The sequence below is a fragment of the Falco cherrug genome, chromosome 3, assembly GCF_023634085.1.
Source record: "Falco cherrug isolate bFalChe1 chromosome 3, bFalChe1.pri, whole genome shotgun sequence".
Taxonomy (NCBI): Eukaryota; Metazoa; Chordata; class Aves; order Falconiformes; family Falconidae; genus Falco; species Falco cherrug.
Window position 1 is genome coordinate 60,508,162 of NC_073699.1, and position 15,795 is coordinate 60,523,956.

General features: G+C 42.2%; 1 protein-coding gene across 2 annotated transcripts in view; it reads left to right on the top strand.

The window, feature by feature from the left end:
* ARHGAP28 (Rho GTPase activating protein 28) overlaps positions 1–15,795 on the top strand; it is an 80,287-nt gene that overhangs the window by 40,982 nt on the left and 23,510 nt on the right. For both annotated transcript variants that reach the window (XM_005437534.3, XM_027802913.2), the window contains exons 2-4: positions 547–749; positions 5,365–5,582; positions 13,922–14,009. In XM_005437534.3, the coding sequence (XP_005437591.1) occupies positions 547–749; positions 5,365–5,582; positions 13,922–14,009 (509 nt within the window). The remainder of the gene's footprint in view (positions 1–546; positions 750–5,364; positions 5,583–13,921; positions 14,010–15,795) is intronic.

Below are 15,795 nucleotides of genomic sequence, written 5' to 3' on the forward strand. Positions count from 1 at the left end.
TCTTTTATTTTAGTTTAATTTAAGAAAATTGATTTTTTTTAAAAGGATTATCAAATAAGAGGTCATTATTCTTCTGAATTAACGTTTTAATTCTTCTCTGAAGCCAAGATGAGTTTGTAAAGTATTCCAGGGTTCTCAAGTCTGATTATTTTTCCCCAAAGTCTGCACTGAAGCATTTCAGCCAGTAAGCAAAACAGGAAGGGATGGAAAGAGAAACTGAGGCACAAAGAAGCTAAAGTACTTTTCCAATGTTTCATTAGACAGATATCAGTGTTAGAAATAGAAATTACATCCCCTAGGTCCCCCTTTAGGGCATAAACCACTAAAGGACATTAAAGGGAGAGATTATTAGATGCAAAACAGATTTCCAGCCATAACTGTTTTGAGCAACAGATACCATGAAGATTGCCAGAACTTTGCCTCCAACATCTTGTTCCCTGCTCCATGGTACAGTCACCGGTGAAGCCCTAGTTGTGTGCTCTGTTTGCAGGGTACAAGTTAACATGAGAGAAAGATATTTTTATTTTCATTGCTATCTCTTTTCAGAAAGTCTCTCCCTCGTTGTCGAAGAATTAACAGGATGCTTTCCAATGAGTCAGCACCTCCTCCTCCATTCAGTCGCTCCAGCTCACAGGCCTCCATGGACAGCACCTCCATGGAGGACTTCTGGTGCGAAGTGGAAAGCATCAAGGAGAGCAGTGAAGATGGATCTGAAGAAGCAACGCTCTTGGAGTTCAAACCTGCTGATGGTGAGTGCACAAATACCTCTCCTTCCTCACACCTTGGCTTTGCCTCACCTGTTTAGTCATGCCCTGATCTCCCATCTTCATGCTACCACCAAGTATGAGCAAAAGTGCTAGGCTGGGTCTATGATCATTGTAGCTCCACTTCCTGAACATCACAGCCAGTGTACGAGATGTCATTGGAAAGACACAATAATTTGGTTTATGCACTGCTGCAGTTAATTTACTTCTGAAGTGAAGTGTTTTGCATTGATTTCATTCAGGAGAACACATATTATGTAATTCAGAAAAGAGAGGCACTAAATGAAAACTTTGCCTCCAGCAATAAATAAACTAAACAAAAACATATAAAAGGACAAAAAAAGTTCATTTGGTAGATTGGAATTATCAGTTTTCTGGCTTTTAGTAGGATATATCGCAAAAGTTATGAAAGTCTCGAAGCAGTTTTTAGTTAGATATCATTTGGTACTACCAGAAATTTGATAACTGCCTCTTTCTCTGAGATTGCCCAATTTAGATGTAATTCAAGGAGTCATTAGAGACAGATCTGAATATGTGGATGCCTACATCATTCAGACTCCCTGCTTGTTAAAATTCGTTCATCACTTATACAAATCATGCTGAAGGTATTACTACCTCATTCTGTTACCTTAATGTTTTCCCCTGTCCTTTTTTGTAATGTACTTGGAAAAACATGCAGTAGTCTGCACTAGCTTGTTGTAATGCACCTTTGTGTTAGATGATAACATCTAGAACAGTACTTCTCATTTTTTCCAGTTATGACCCCTCTTACAAATACATTATATTGTGCAACATGAAATACCAGGTGTTACTATAGGATGAAACCGAATTTGAGGTCACGACCCACTGATAACTGCTGCAACTCTTTTGTGGATCATGACCACTAGTCTGGTAACTACTGATCTAGGGATAGATTTTGAAACAATGGTGTGTTCTTTCCGTACAATTATTAACATGAGTGACGGTGTATTTTTCTTACCTTGACGTGCAATGAGATATTATTAATTCTGCTACCAGGAAAAAGGAGGGAAAGGAGAAAAAAGTGCTACTTTCTTAAGCAACCAAATACGTAATCATTCCCAATAAATACCCCACACAGAGATATCTAGTTCCAAGCATGTACCATTTCCATGGGGAACACCTCCCACTCACTAGTTCCCAGTAGGGCTCTCCTGGAAGCAAAAGGAGACGACCTCCATTCACCAGAAGTCTCAGTCCACTCTGAGGGTTATAGTCTGACAGCTTAAATCCAAACTGCACTTCTTTGTGCTGGCCTGTGGTCTCAAATAAAAATAGATTGAGTTGTAACATTGAAACTTTGTGTTTATTGTTATGGGAAGGCAGAAAAACAGTCTGCCTCAATCAGTTTGACCTTATTGGGAAAATACATCTGATCATACTCCCTAGCTTGTAGACCCCAGAAAGAGATTGTGAAACCCTTGACATCTCCTTCATGCAATTGTCAGCCTGAATTGGGTGTCCTTGAGTTGTCTGCGCGATCAGGGGAATGTCATATACCTGTGAGTTACCAAGCTGGGTAAGTTAGTAGGACAAGGCAATACAGGAGCCCATCTTCCATGTTCTAGGAAACTTTTTTCAGTTTCATCACTGCTGAGCTGCAGTCCCATGTTATTCTTTGTCCAATTACACCTCATTACATTGCATCGATTTTTTCCCCCTCTGTCCTGAATTAAAAATGAAACTGCAAGGTGAAATGCAATACATCTCCGCACTTCATTTACCTTCATACTATTGTTTTAAACACACATATATTGCATATACCCATACACAACCAAGCAGTGCTTGTCCTAGTTAATAAATTCAGGAATATATTCAGTCTGGAATTATAAATCTTGGAAATAATGGTAACTTCTATTCAGCTCCTTGGTAATACTCCTTGCCAAGAATCAAAACATTGAAAATCGATGTGGAAGTCCTCAGGGCAAAATAAAAACAGATATTCATAACCCTTTTGAGATGTCTTTGAGAGGAAGAGATGCAGAATCCTTAAGAAGGAAGCCAAAAGGTGATAGCAGCCAGGCACCACTGCTACTGTCAAAACCACATGATGTTTTTTTTTCCCAGACCATGTGTGCAAGGAGAAGACATTAACACACTTACTCTGTTGATGTTAATAACTACAGTCAAGAAAGAACAGAAGATTGTAACAAGTGATAAAAGGGATGAAAGTGTAAGGGAAGAGGAAGTCATGGGGTATTTAAGATGGGAGTGATGTGCAGAACTGCTTTAAAATTTGGTGTTACAAGGCTGGGATGCTTTGAGTTATTTGAGGCTATATCTGAAATTCAAAGAAAGGCACACCTCTTGGCTAGCAATCTCTATGAGAAAAAGAGAACCCTCTCAATTATCTGTTTGTCTTCTGGTGGAGCAGAATCAAACACAGTATCAAGACCCTGCTGTAGATGTACCTACCACTACAAAAATATTGTTTTGTAAAACAATATGTTTTTCTTTTAGTCCTCATTTAAACCTATGCGTCATAAAATTTTGAGGTTTTTCTAATGCAGAAATTCCTTCTCTGTAATAGTTTTGCTCCTCTGGTTGTTGTCGTTATTTCTTAGTCTATTGTTTGTGAGTGGTTGGAACAGGAAAAGGGCAAAAGCCAGAGAAAACAAGTCACAGGGGTGGCTGGTAAGCAGGCAGAATTTCATGTCTGTTTTATTATTGTTCATAGCATCATGGAAGCCAAGTTTGATTAAAAACTGAATTCTTGGAAAGAATGTGTCAGGAGGACAAAAGCCAAAATTAATATAATTAGGAAACTGAAACATGAATGGATGTGGCTAGAACAGCAACACATGGAAATGAAAAAATACCTTGTTAGAAAGAAGACTGAGGAAGGCAGAAGAACTGTTGGTTCAAACCTTACAAAGAAGGGAAAAGAAAAGCCTGTCATCCTATCGGTGGATACAGAAAGGATCAGAGTAGAGACAAGCTGTTTCATGGGATACAGGGCTGGTCGCACCCTTGCCTAGCAGAGCAAGGGGTTTAGAAGCAGATATTTTAGTAGAGCTTTGTAAAGAGACAAGGCAGTTAACAATGAAGTCAGTGATGGCACATGTGTAGGAAGCTTTCACTTGTCCCTACAGCCCAGTCCTGTAATTTTCATTTTTGTGTATCTAACTGCCAAAGTGCAACAAACTGGTATCTATCAATCTGCCTGCATTCTGATGTCAAGAAAAGGCAATAACGGGAGAGTGGAAATACCAACCTGCCATTAAGACCAGTGCTGGGACAGGAACAATAAGTGCATTGACTAGTTGTTTTACAGAACATGCTGCACATTAATCCATTTCCTGTTTGACATGTTTATGTGTAATATCTCTTCTTCAGCCAAAGCTGGAATGCAATTATTGTCTTGTCTCAAGCAGCATATTGCTGAGCTAGGGTTGTTCACAGAACTAAAATGAAGGACCTCAAAATCTCCTGTGTGAAGAGAGACTTTAAAAAACTGTGGCTGCTTGCTTTAAAAAGCAGACAAATAAAAAATCAATGATGGCAAAATTTAAAATTGCTAAATAATTTGGAGAAGGTAGTTTGGGAGCTTCTCCTTGTTTTACAGTGACAGGGGATATTGATTTAATGTAACAGGCAGCAAGATGAAACCCTCCATTGGCTTTGCATGGCAAGATTTGGGGGTGGGGGGGTGGGGGGTGGGGGTGCTGCAGGTGTGGCTCTCTGAGAAGATGCCGTAATCTTCCCACATATCAGGTACATCCAGGAACAAAAATGCTTTTTCACACAGTGTGTAATCTTTCTATGGAGCCAGCTGTGCTGTTGAACCAGTTGAGAAACAGGTATTGAATAGGATTTAAGAAGAAATTAGTCACTAATCAAGATATCAAGAAATGCTAGTATGCAGGGTGCTAGCCAATCTTTAATTATCAGAAATCAGGATGTACCTAGCATGCAAGGATAGCTATTTCTTCATCTTCCACCTCTACCTGAACGCTCTGATACCTACCCCTACCTGACCCTTGCTCTTTAGTGAACAGCTCTAGCTCTTAATCATCTTTTCAAAACAGGCAATTGGACTAGGTGGACATCACACTTCTCTCAGTGTGGCATCTACACTAGGTGTCTGATTACCGGCTGACTCTCTGGCATCTCAGATCTCATCCTTAGTGTGCAAATACATTATTGTGTTGCATACACTGCTTCAGCATTTTTGCTTACTCTAATTGGAATACCAATTAAATTTCCACCTGCGAAATAGCCTCATATGGTAGAACATGGTAAAAATGGTAACTGAGGGGATTTATGCTCTTGAATGAGGCATTAGTTTTTAGCTACCTTGCTGTGTCAGGCTAGTTATTCTACTGCCTTCTTCACACAAGTATGTTGATGCACAGGTTAAAAATGTCTCTTCAGTTCTTCTAAGCCCCACCTGTGAAGACACCGCCAAACCAAAAGTTAACATTATGTTGACAAAACTAAATTAACTTACAGTTGTGGCTTAAGATTGGAAGTAGAGGCTTCCCAAGGTAAAGGCTAAGGCAGTGGTCCATCATGCTACCTCCCTTCCTTCGGTCCCTTCTCCCTCCCTTGACAGGCCTGGTAACATTCTCTTCCTCCACAGAAGGGGAGCTGGAGGCAGAATGGCTGCAAGATGTAGGTTTATCTACATTGATCTCGGGAGCTGAGGAGGAGGATGGCCAAGCCCTGCTGTCCACTCTGACCCGAACTCAAGCTGCCGCCGTACAGAAGAGGTACAACACCTACACTCAGACCCTAAGGAAGAAGAACAAGCACACAGTCCGGGATGTGCGAGACATCTTTGGCACCAATGAGTCTTCTGTAAGTAGCTAATACATCCTAGGGAATGCTTTTGAGCTTAATTTTCATGCATTTCACAAGTAGGTTGTCAAAGCTTCTACCAGACAGGAACCCTTTTCTGCTGACAATGTACAGACAGACAGTAGCAGTTCCTGACATTAAGTCCAGACTTTTGATGCTGTATTTATTACATTTTGAGAGGTAAGGAAGAAACCATATGAAATAGATCGTGTACACTTTTGCAACTAACCTGTAACATAATGTTGTATCTGTTGCCAGCCTTTCTCCTGCAATCTCCTATCAAGACTAACATTTACTCCTTTATTTTTTGGAAACTGGTGAGTTACTCTTGGCAGCTATTCAAATTTTTGCTGGCTTCTGGGGACACTTGCTATTTACTCAGCAGTCTCAGTGGTGAAGTAAAACTTCTGTAATGAAGCAACTGGGGTTCAAATATGCATAAGCAATTAAACACCTGCCAGCATGATTGCAACTGGTACACTGGCAGCTACATTTCACTTTGAAGCAAATGAGAATCTAGTAACTGTTCATTCACTTCATGGCTTCAGAAAACAGCATTACATCTGCTGGTTTCATCCACTTTTCCATTAATGCACCAGTTCCTATCCTTACGTGTTTTGACTGGTGAATGCAGTCAAGTGTGTGAGTTCAGTCCAATGCTCAAAGCAACATGCATGACTTCACATATGTCATTCATGGTATCTTAAATAGGAGTCACCAATAAGCTCACAAGCTCATCTTTGCAATTAATATTAAAGTTCTTGCCATTATAAAACTCCAAGAAGCTCTTTTTCATTATGCAATTGCTTTGTCCTTTTCTATTTGTCCTGCCTTCTCTTCAAGCCTTGGTGTCCTGGATAAATTTAAAACTTAAAACTAGGAAACAAGATCGTGGCTGCATAGTTATATTAAAATTACAAAGATGTAGTGGTTTGGGAGTTAACTTGCTTGTCTCCAGTTTAAGTATCTGGCCTCTTTTGAACTTCTTGCACATATCCCACAAATATATCCAGAAGCATTCAGTAGTTTCCTGGGGGCAGAGATCCTTGCATGAGAAATCATTGTGCATGTTTGCATGAACATTAAAAAGCTGATGTCACTTCTTATTAGATTAGCACAATTCTCCTGATTCAAGTGTTTGCAAACCTTAAGGTATTTAAACTTTTTTTAAACCATAATAAAGCTAAAATCTCCTAATAAATTTCAATCAGCCAAATAAATGTTGTACCCATTTTGTTGGATGAGCACATTATTGATCTGGTTTTGACCTGCTTATTTTTCATCTCAGTTTCTCACTTGCTAAAGGAATCAGGAGCTTCAGAGCCATTGCCCTTCAAATCAGTTTTACCTGCTCTGAAATTCAACACACTTAGTAGTTCTGCATTGTGAAAGTCTGGGAAATAAGACTGAATACTAATTCTTCTTCCCACAAAAAAATGTGCAGTTCTGCAGGATGCTTACCTACATGTTAAACACAGATACCCAAATACAGCAGCAGAGCGCACCATCACCTCCCTCCAATGGACCAAAGAATAGATTGTATTTCTAAAGGCCTGCAAGGTTCCCAACACCCTTTTGGCATTCCCATTGACCATTGCTCCTATCTCTGCTGCTTATTATGGGATTTAGAAACTTTGTCCTAATTAATCAGCTCCTCAGGGATAAACACACTGCAGGGGGTCTTGTGCCCTGGCCTGAGGGTTTCCCTAGCAGTCCTTTGTAAGAGGTATCAGCTGAAGCAGTCCCTCATGCTCTGCTGCCTCTTTGGGCATGACTCTACAGCTGCCAGTGAATCTTTGTAATGAATGAGTTTGAGAAAGTGATCCACATTAAAAACAACCCAGCCAAAAAGAAGAGCAACAGGGGACTGGGAGGGATAAATCTTGTCAGCACAGCTGCTGAAAAGAGGCTGGTAAAGACTCCTTGAAATGACGTGCAGGAGTTTTTCTTTCCTATGCTCCTTTTCAGTTGGGAAGGGAAGAACTAAACATGTTGCACATAGCAAAACAGCTCTAATTGTTTTACATAACTCTGTAATCCTCCCCATTAGGAGAATGGATTTACACCTTCTTCCCCACCCAAGCATGGCAGGAGCCTGGAGGGGTGGGTCACAGGATGGATGAGTCTCTTCTCTGGCTAATGATGAGAGAAAAGGTGATTAGCTCACTAGGGTCACCTGAGATGAGATTTAGGGAACCACTGAAGGGGCATAAATAGTTGTCATCCAGAGTGGGGAAAAAGGGAAAGGAAGCACAGATTTGCTCTATTTTCTTCTTTCTGTTCTGGGGAAAACACCCTAAAAACAAACAAACAAAAAAAAAACAAACCACCACCCACAAACAAAAACCCAACAACAAAAAAAAGCCTGCCTGCTAGATTTTTTGTTATTACTTCCTGGTGTCTGTCTTTATGGGTCAACACAGAGAAAGGGTGCTTTTTCTTCATCCTGCCTTGAGATCCATCCCCTTAAGGCAGGATTGTTCCTTCAACCACACAAGTGGACTGAAATGAAATTAAGCCATATTTCATAGAATCATTTAGGTTAGAAAAGACCTTTGAGATCATCAAGTCCAACTGTTAACCCAGGACTGCCAAGTCCACCACAAAACCATGTCCCTCAGCACTGCAGCTGTGTGTTTTTTAAACACTTCCAGGGATGGTGATTCCGCTGCTTCCCTGGGCAGCCTGTTCCAAAGCTTGACAACCCTTTCAGTGCAGAAATTTTTCCTAATATCCAATCTAAACCTCCCCTGGCATAACTGCAGGCCACTCCCTCTTGTTCTGTCTCTTGCTATCTGGGAGAAGAGACTGACCCCCACCTGCCTACATCCTCCTTTCAAGTAGTTGTAGAGAACAATAAGGTCCCCCCCAAGTCTCCTCCTCTCCAGACTAAACAACCCCATTTCCTTCAGCTGCTACTCATAAGACTTGTGCTCCACACCCTTCACTAGCCCCGTTGCCCTTCTCTGGACATACTCCAGCATCTCTGTGTCTTTCTTATAGTGAGGGGCCCAAAACTGCACACTGTGTTCAAGGTGCGGCCTCACCAGTGCCCCAGTACAGGGGGACAGTCACTTCCCTTGTCCTGCTGGCCACACTATTTCTGATACAAGCCAGGATGCTGTTGGCCTTCTTGGGCCCCTGGGCACACTGCTGGCTCATGTCCAGCTGGCCGTTGACCAGCACCCCCAGGCCCTTTCCCACCAGGCACTTCCCAGCCGCTCTGCCCCAGCCTGTAGCGCTGCGTGGGGCTGGTGTGACCCAAGGGCAGGGCCCGGCACTGGGCCTGGCTGCACCTCATACAACTGGCCTCGGCCCATCGGTCCAGCCTGACCAGGTCCCTCTGCAGAGCCTGCCTGCCCTCCGGCAGATCAACACTCCCCCTAATCTTGGTGTCACCTGCAAACTTACTGAGATTGCTCATGACCTCTCATCCAGATCATTGATAAAGATATTAAACAGAACTGTCCCCAATATTGAGCCCTGGGGAACACCACTTGTGACCAGCTAACGGCTAGATGAAACTTCATTCACCACCACTCTTTGGGCTCAGCTGTCCATCTAGCATTTACCCAGAAAAGAGTACACCCGTTCAAGGCATGAGCAAGCAGTTTTCCCAGGAGGATGCTGTGGGAGATGGTGTCAGAGGCTTTACTAAGGTCCAGGTAGACACATCCACAGCCTTTCCCTCATCCACTAGGTGGGTCATCTTGTCGGAGAACAAGATCAGGTTAGCCAGGCAGGACCTGCCTCTCATAACCCCATGCTGGCTGGGCCTGATCCCCAGGATGTCCTGCATGTGCTGCATGATGGCACAGAGGATGCCCTGCTCCATAACCTTCCCTGGCACCGAGGACAGGCTGACAGGCCTGTGCTTTCCTGGATCCTCCTTCGTGCCCTTCTTGTAGATGAACATCACTCTTGGCTATCCTTCAGTTTTCTGGGACCTCCCCGGTTAGCCAGGACTGTTGATAAATGATGGAGAGTGGCTTGGTGAGCTCTTCTGCCAGTTCCCTCAGTACCCTGGGGTGGATCCCATGTGGCCCCATAGACTTGTGTGTGTCTAAGTGGAGCAGCAGGTCAGTAACTGTTTCCTCGTGGGCTGTGGGGACTGCATTCTGCTCCTCGTCCCCATCTTCCATCTCAAGGGGCTGAGCAGCCAGAGAGGAGTTGGTCTTAGTGTTAAAGACTGAGGCAAAGAAGAAATTAAGTACCTCAGCCCTTTCCTCACCCTTTGTGGCAATGTTCCGTGCTGCGTCCAATAAAGGATGAAGATTATCCTTGGCCCTCCTTTTGTTTCTAATGTATTTGTAAAACCATGTTTTGTTATCTTTTATGGCAGTGGCCAACCTGAGTTCCTGCTGGGCTTTCATCTCTAATCTTCGCCCTGTCTAACCTCGTGACATCCTTACAGTCCTCCAGAGTTACCTACACCTTATTCCAAAGGTGGTAAACTCTCCTTTTTTCCCTGAGTTCCAGCCAAGGCTCTGTTCAGCCAGGCCGTTCTCCTCCCCTGCCGGCTCGTCTTTTGGCATATGGGGATGGCTTGCTCCTGCGCCTTAAAGACTACCTTCTTGAATAAATTCATAGACCCCTTGGCCCTTCAGAACTATCTCCCAAGGGTCTCTGTCAGTCAGGCTCTTAAATAGTGCAAAGCTGGCCTCTGCAAGTCCAAGGTAGTGATTCTGCTGACCCCCCTCCTTTACTTCTCTGAGAATCAAAAACTATCATCTCAGATCACTATGTCCAAGACGTCCTCTGACCACCACATCACCCACGAGTCCTGTTTGTAAACAGCAGGTCCAGTGGGGCATCTCCCCTGGTGGGTTCACTGACCAGCTGTCTCAGGAAGTGATTGTCCACATACTCCAGGAACCTCCTAGACTGTTTCTTGTCCATTGAATGCATTTCCAGCAGACACCCAGTAGGTTGAAGCTCCCCATGAGGACAAGGGCTAGTGATCTGGAGAGCTCTCCCAGTTGCTTGTAGAATGTTTCATCTATCTCTTCATCCTGGTTGGGTGGTCTGCAAAAAACTCCCACCAGGATGTCCGCCTTGTTGGTCCTGCCTCTGATTCTTGCCCATAAACACTCAGCCCTATTGCCACCATTATTCACCTCTAGGCAGTCAACGCTCCCTGACATACAGACTTACTCCATCATCTCTCCTTCCTTGTCTATCCCTCCTGGAGAGTTTGTAGCCATCCATTGCAGCTCTCCAGTCTTGTGAGTTATCCCACGATGTTTCCATGATGACGATTATATCATAGTCTCCTTGCTGCAATTTCCTTTTTTTGTTTGGTGGTGGTTGGGGTTTTTTATCTCGAAAAGACCACTGTGGAAAGGTGCCATGATACCTGCAGGCAAAAGGCAGCACCTGCACTACCTCATTCATCCAGGAGTGACGCCTTGGCAGAACAGCATGCTGCAGCTGAGGTGCTTCTGCTCTGCTTCAGACAGACCTACACACAGCCGGTTCGACAAAGAGTCACGCTACTGAGATTTAAATTGGATGGTTTATTAACCACAGTGGCCTGGTTTTCCTTACAGCTGGTACCCCACTGGTTCCATCAGAAGCTATTGGCTCTGCTAGTACTTGAAGCCCAGAAAAATCAACAGCAGAATACAAATGGAGGGAAAAGTTGATTTTGTTATTGGAGGGAGGAAATGAAGCATTGTGCTCGCTAACAGCCCAACCCTGTACATTGCGATCAGCTACCACTCCTCAAGAGTTTTAGAAACTTTTTACTTGAGAAATGCATAAGAAAATCATGTCCTAATTAAAGAAGAATCACTAACACAGAGCTATGTGCATGAAAAGGCATTTGTGATGACAGCGCTTGGAAATATTAATATATCCAAACCATGGGCAACTTGTGTCCTGACTAGAACTACAAGGCTATCTTCTTTTCCCTTTATTTCCCTTACTTGCAGGGCTGACAGTAGAATTTAGTCACTTTGATACTCGAATGATTTGTTTTTACACCATCTACAATGATGGTAACTACTAAAGAACTATCTACCTACCTTATCTCCACATTTTCCTTGCTCTTCTGGTTTGCTCTTCCCATTGGAAATTCCTGTGTACATTGAGACAGTAAATACTGGGCTCATTTTCAGTATCAGATAATGAGAACTGTCTAATGAATCACTTTCAGTCAGAAATCAGGATATGAGAAGTCTTGTCTAAGCTGGAGCCCCAGCCAAATGAATAAAGCTGTCCCGATTTAGTTAAGGACACAATTTGACTATTGACCTTTTACATTCATTAAAAGCATGAGCTTTCAAAGTTTTTTAATCTTTTTTGCTAGAGAAATAATCTGGATCTTTAAAATTCAAGCATTGAAATGGTTTTATTCCCAGTCTTCCCTTGCTTTTGATCATATTATCATAAGATTAAAAAAAAGGGGGAGGGGGGAGCATTGGTCCTGTTTGGAAGAGATTTTCATAAAAGATACATAGGTTTTGCCTCTTTATACACTCTCACTGTGGAGGCTAGGAAATGAGACCAAGAATATGACATTTTTAGCTATCCCTGATATTACACACAGTTCACATTATTCAATTGCCACAAGCTAGAGCAGCCCACAGGTTGTTGTGAGCACTGCTGAGTATGAAGAAGAGTTGTGCTGTCAGGTCCCCTCTGCCAGCTCCACCGTGCTTAACAGACCCTGCTTACCACAGCCACTTCACTATTGATTTCACCTGTGTAACAAGGCTGGAAGGTTGTTTTTTTCCTTAATAAGCTTGACTCAATGTAAACCTATTCTGAATACTTCAAGGGGTCAGTGAAAGTAGATGAGCCAGTTGCTAATATTTACCATTAATTTCTCCATCTGGATCTTAAGCAGCAGAAAAACTACTTTTATGTTTCATTTTCCCAAATTGCCCAGGCAAGTATAACCATCCCCTCCACATCCATGCTCCCACCTGAAATTCATAATGCTTTTTTATCTCCTAAAACCTTTTGTGTAAATGTTAAGGGATTTTGTCATAAAAGCATCCTACAGCTCTTCTTTTAAGAAAATCAATGGTCCTTATAGTCTTCTGGCAAAGGAAGACCACGTGACTCAAATCCCATTTGCTATCAAGTTTGTGGGCTGTTGAAGGGACTGTCTCAGGAGAGATTTTATTCATGTTGCATTTGACTGTTACCCAAATACCTCAGAGGATAAGACTGAATAAAACAACTGCAACATTATTTCAGGCTTCCAGTTGTAAGAGCTGCCTGTCTTTTAAACATCTGACATTTTTTAGCAGCCTGAATGTTGCTCCTGTGCATTGGCTGCAAATGGGGAAGGCAAAATTTCTGCCCTGAGGCATTGCTGCTTGTTGATAAACAACTGATTTAGCAATTTAAAGAGCTGCTACTGGGGGCTCATGGGGTCCTTAGCTGCTGGTTCAGCTGAAAATCTGGAGCTGCTCCATCAGGATGGGGTGAGGGGCATAGGGGGCCATCAGGTTTGAGAAAGGGGTGGCTCCGGAAGGATAGCAGAAAAAATACAAGAATGGCTTGGGACGCTGTAGTTATTTTCACTGAGTACCCTTCATAGCATATTTACAATCCCTGACTTTTCTCTTTTTTAACCCAAGAACATGCAGATGAGCTGCTACTGCTCCATGTACAGACAAACACTCATATTTGTCTTTATGAGTCCCAAAACTGTTGAGAACAAGGGCAAAACTCTGCTGCTGAAACAAGGTGACAGTGCTTGAAAGTCATCCCCTGGCCTTTTGAGCGCCTACTCTGCTGTGCCACACACGCTTTCACACAGTGCAGAATAATTTCTGGAGTGAAAATAAATTAAGTTGTTTTTTCCCTAACACTGTTCTTGCAGTTCACTGATAAGGTGTTAGTATATAATCTATGGGAGGGTATCCGTCCATTAATAATTTGCTGGTGCCCAAATCCAGAAAGACAGTGAATAGCCTGATTTCTGACAGGTGTTTGGGACAGTGGATATTGAGAGTTCTCAAAAAGATTTGTGGCCAAAATGATTAAAAGCAGGATGGATTACAATTTGACGAGGACCTTTCACTTAGTACAATTATGTACAGCAATTTACTTAGCTAATTTCCGTCATTATACAGGACAGGACTCATTAACTACAGCAAGCTGCAGTATTACTGACCTCAACATGATCCAATTCTGTGCAGCCTGGGGAATATTAATGCTCAGCCTTGGCTATGAAAAATGTACTCTGGTGAATTACAACAGGTTGTTTAAACTTGGCAAAAAAGTGTAAGCTGAGAATGATACGCTGTTGCTTGAACTGTAGCAGTTTCTGTCCATAGACGTTTACCTTCACTGCAGTCTGATCATTTTTCCTTGCCTATCAGCCCACATTTGAGACAGTTCCAGTGTCACCAGTTCCTTCTAATGGTATCCAGCTTCCTGGGCAGAAGGCAGTTTGGAAATCAGTTAGCTGTGAGTATGCCAACATGTAACCAGTGTTCCCTTCCTCCTAGGAAAATGATAGACAGAAAGATCCTTTTGTGGTTCAGAGGTTAGCCCCCTCTTTCATGTTGGGGCCATGGTGCATATATTTCCTTAAAATCACCGTCAGCTTATTGTCATGCAGGAACCAAAGTTTCCCGTTCAAGACCGGTGTTGTACAGACACAGATTGCTGCCCTTGAGACATCAGTGTCTAAAAAATACTGATCATTGCAAGGCTGGTAATGTAAAAGTAACCTGTAAACAATATTGCGCAGAATTTGTCCAAAATGTATCAGCAGTGTATTTTCTTGTTGCAAATCATGACAAGAAATATGCATATTTCCTTCAATTTTCTGCTCCAGTACTGCAGAAACTGTAATATTAGAAATGTATAAGTTTTCCGGGCTCTGCCCTATTATTTTCATCTACTAATGGTGTTATTTTGGACATCCCTTAAACACTTTGCCCAGACAGTGACTGACAGCACTAACAAAAATGATAGCTCTGCTCTACTTACTGTCTGGATAACTGTCAGCAGCCTTCCACAGAAATGTCCATCTTCTCTTTTGAAAGGTCTTCCCATCACCATTGTTCGGGGTTTAACTAAAGGGATATTAATGCCCAACTTTCTAAACTAGTCCCTTACATGTTTATCTTTGGATATAGTGCCACAGACATTTTCCTTGGTTGCAAAAGCTGCTCTGCTGATACCTCTGCTCCACAAGCAGCTGTACTAGAACAGATGGGGAACCAAATGGCCAGGGGGGTACAGTGTGTGGTCCCAGGTCCCAGGGTGAAATGTGAGATGGAAAATATCTTAAGTGGCTTAGCCATTAGGTAACATATAAGGCCACAGTTCAGAAGCCATAAACCACTTAATAACACACTTAGCTTTTTCATACCAGACTTGCAAATCGAAGGGCATTGCAAAAAATGTTTGAAGTCCCTGTATCTGTAAATACAATGATTCAAAAATCACGGGACATGCACATGTTTATAAGACATGTAATTCTTTTTAATTCACTTTCTGATTTCCATGGCTTTTGAATACACTTGGGTCATGTTAGTAAATTCTTCTCTGCAGTCCTGGGGGCTGAAATTTTATTTCACTTCCAGTGAAAATTGTGATTCTGTTCCAAATGTGTGAGTCTAGGAGCTGGGCCTTAAGGGAAACCTAAAAATTGTCCTGAGATGTGACAGATCACTCACGAAAGTTGGCAACACTGGAACTTATGCTTGTTAACATGCTTTGGACTCCATGACAATAGGGTGTTTCTGTACTTGATTTTACTGATTTCAAAAATTTTCCTCTGGCATCCACTAATTTCAGGAGATGACTATATTTTAGAGTAGAGCAATAAGTTATTTTGCAATATCTACCAGAAATTCCAGTAGATACGGCATTTTTTAAACTGAAAGATTGTACATCACATCCTGTTTCGGCGCTACACACCTAAACTAGCCACTGTGAGAAATATATGTATGTGAGCATATAAAATACATGCACAATGTCTAATGATTGTAAATAAGTCAATAGTGACCTGAGAAACTGTGTCAACAGGGTTTTTCTGTCAGGAACTTTTATTTTTAATTGTTCATTAGACAAGTGCTACCACAGTTTGCTGGCCTGGGTAGACAAGGACAGAGTGCAAAAACTTGGTAATTCCTGATAAACAGGAAGTTCCAGCTTGACTATCTTTCTCACGAAAAGCAACAAGTTAAATAATCTAAAATGAAAATAGGCAGTTTATTTCTAAGAGGTTATTTCCTCCAGA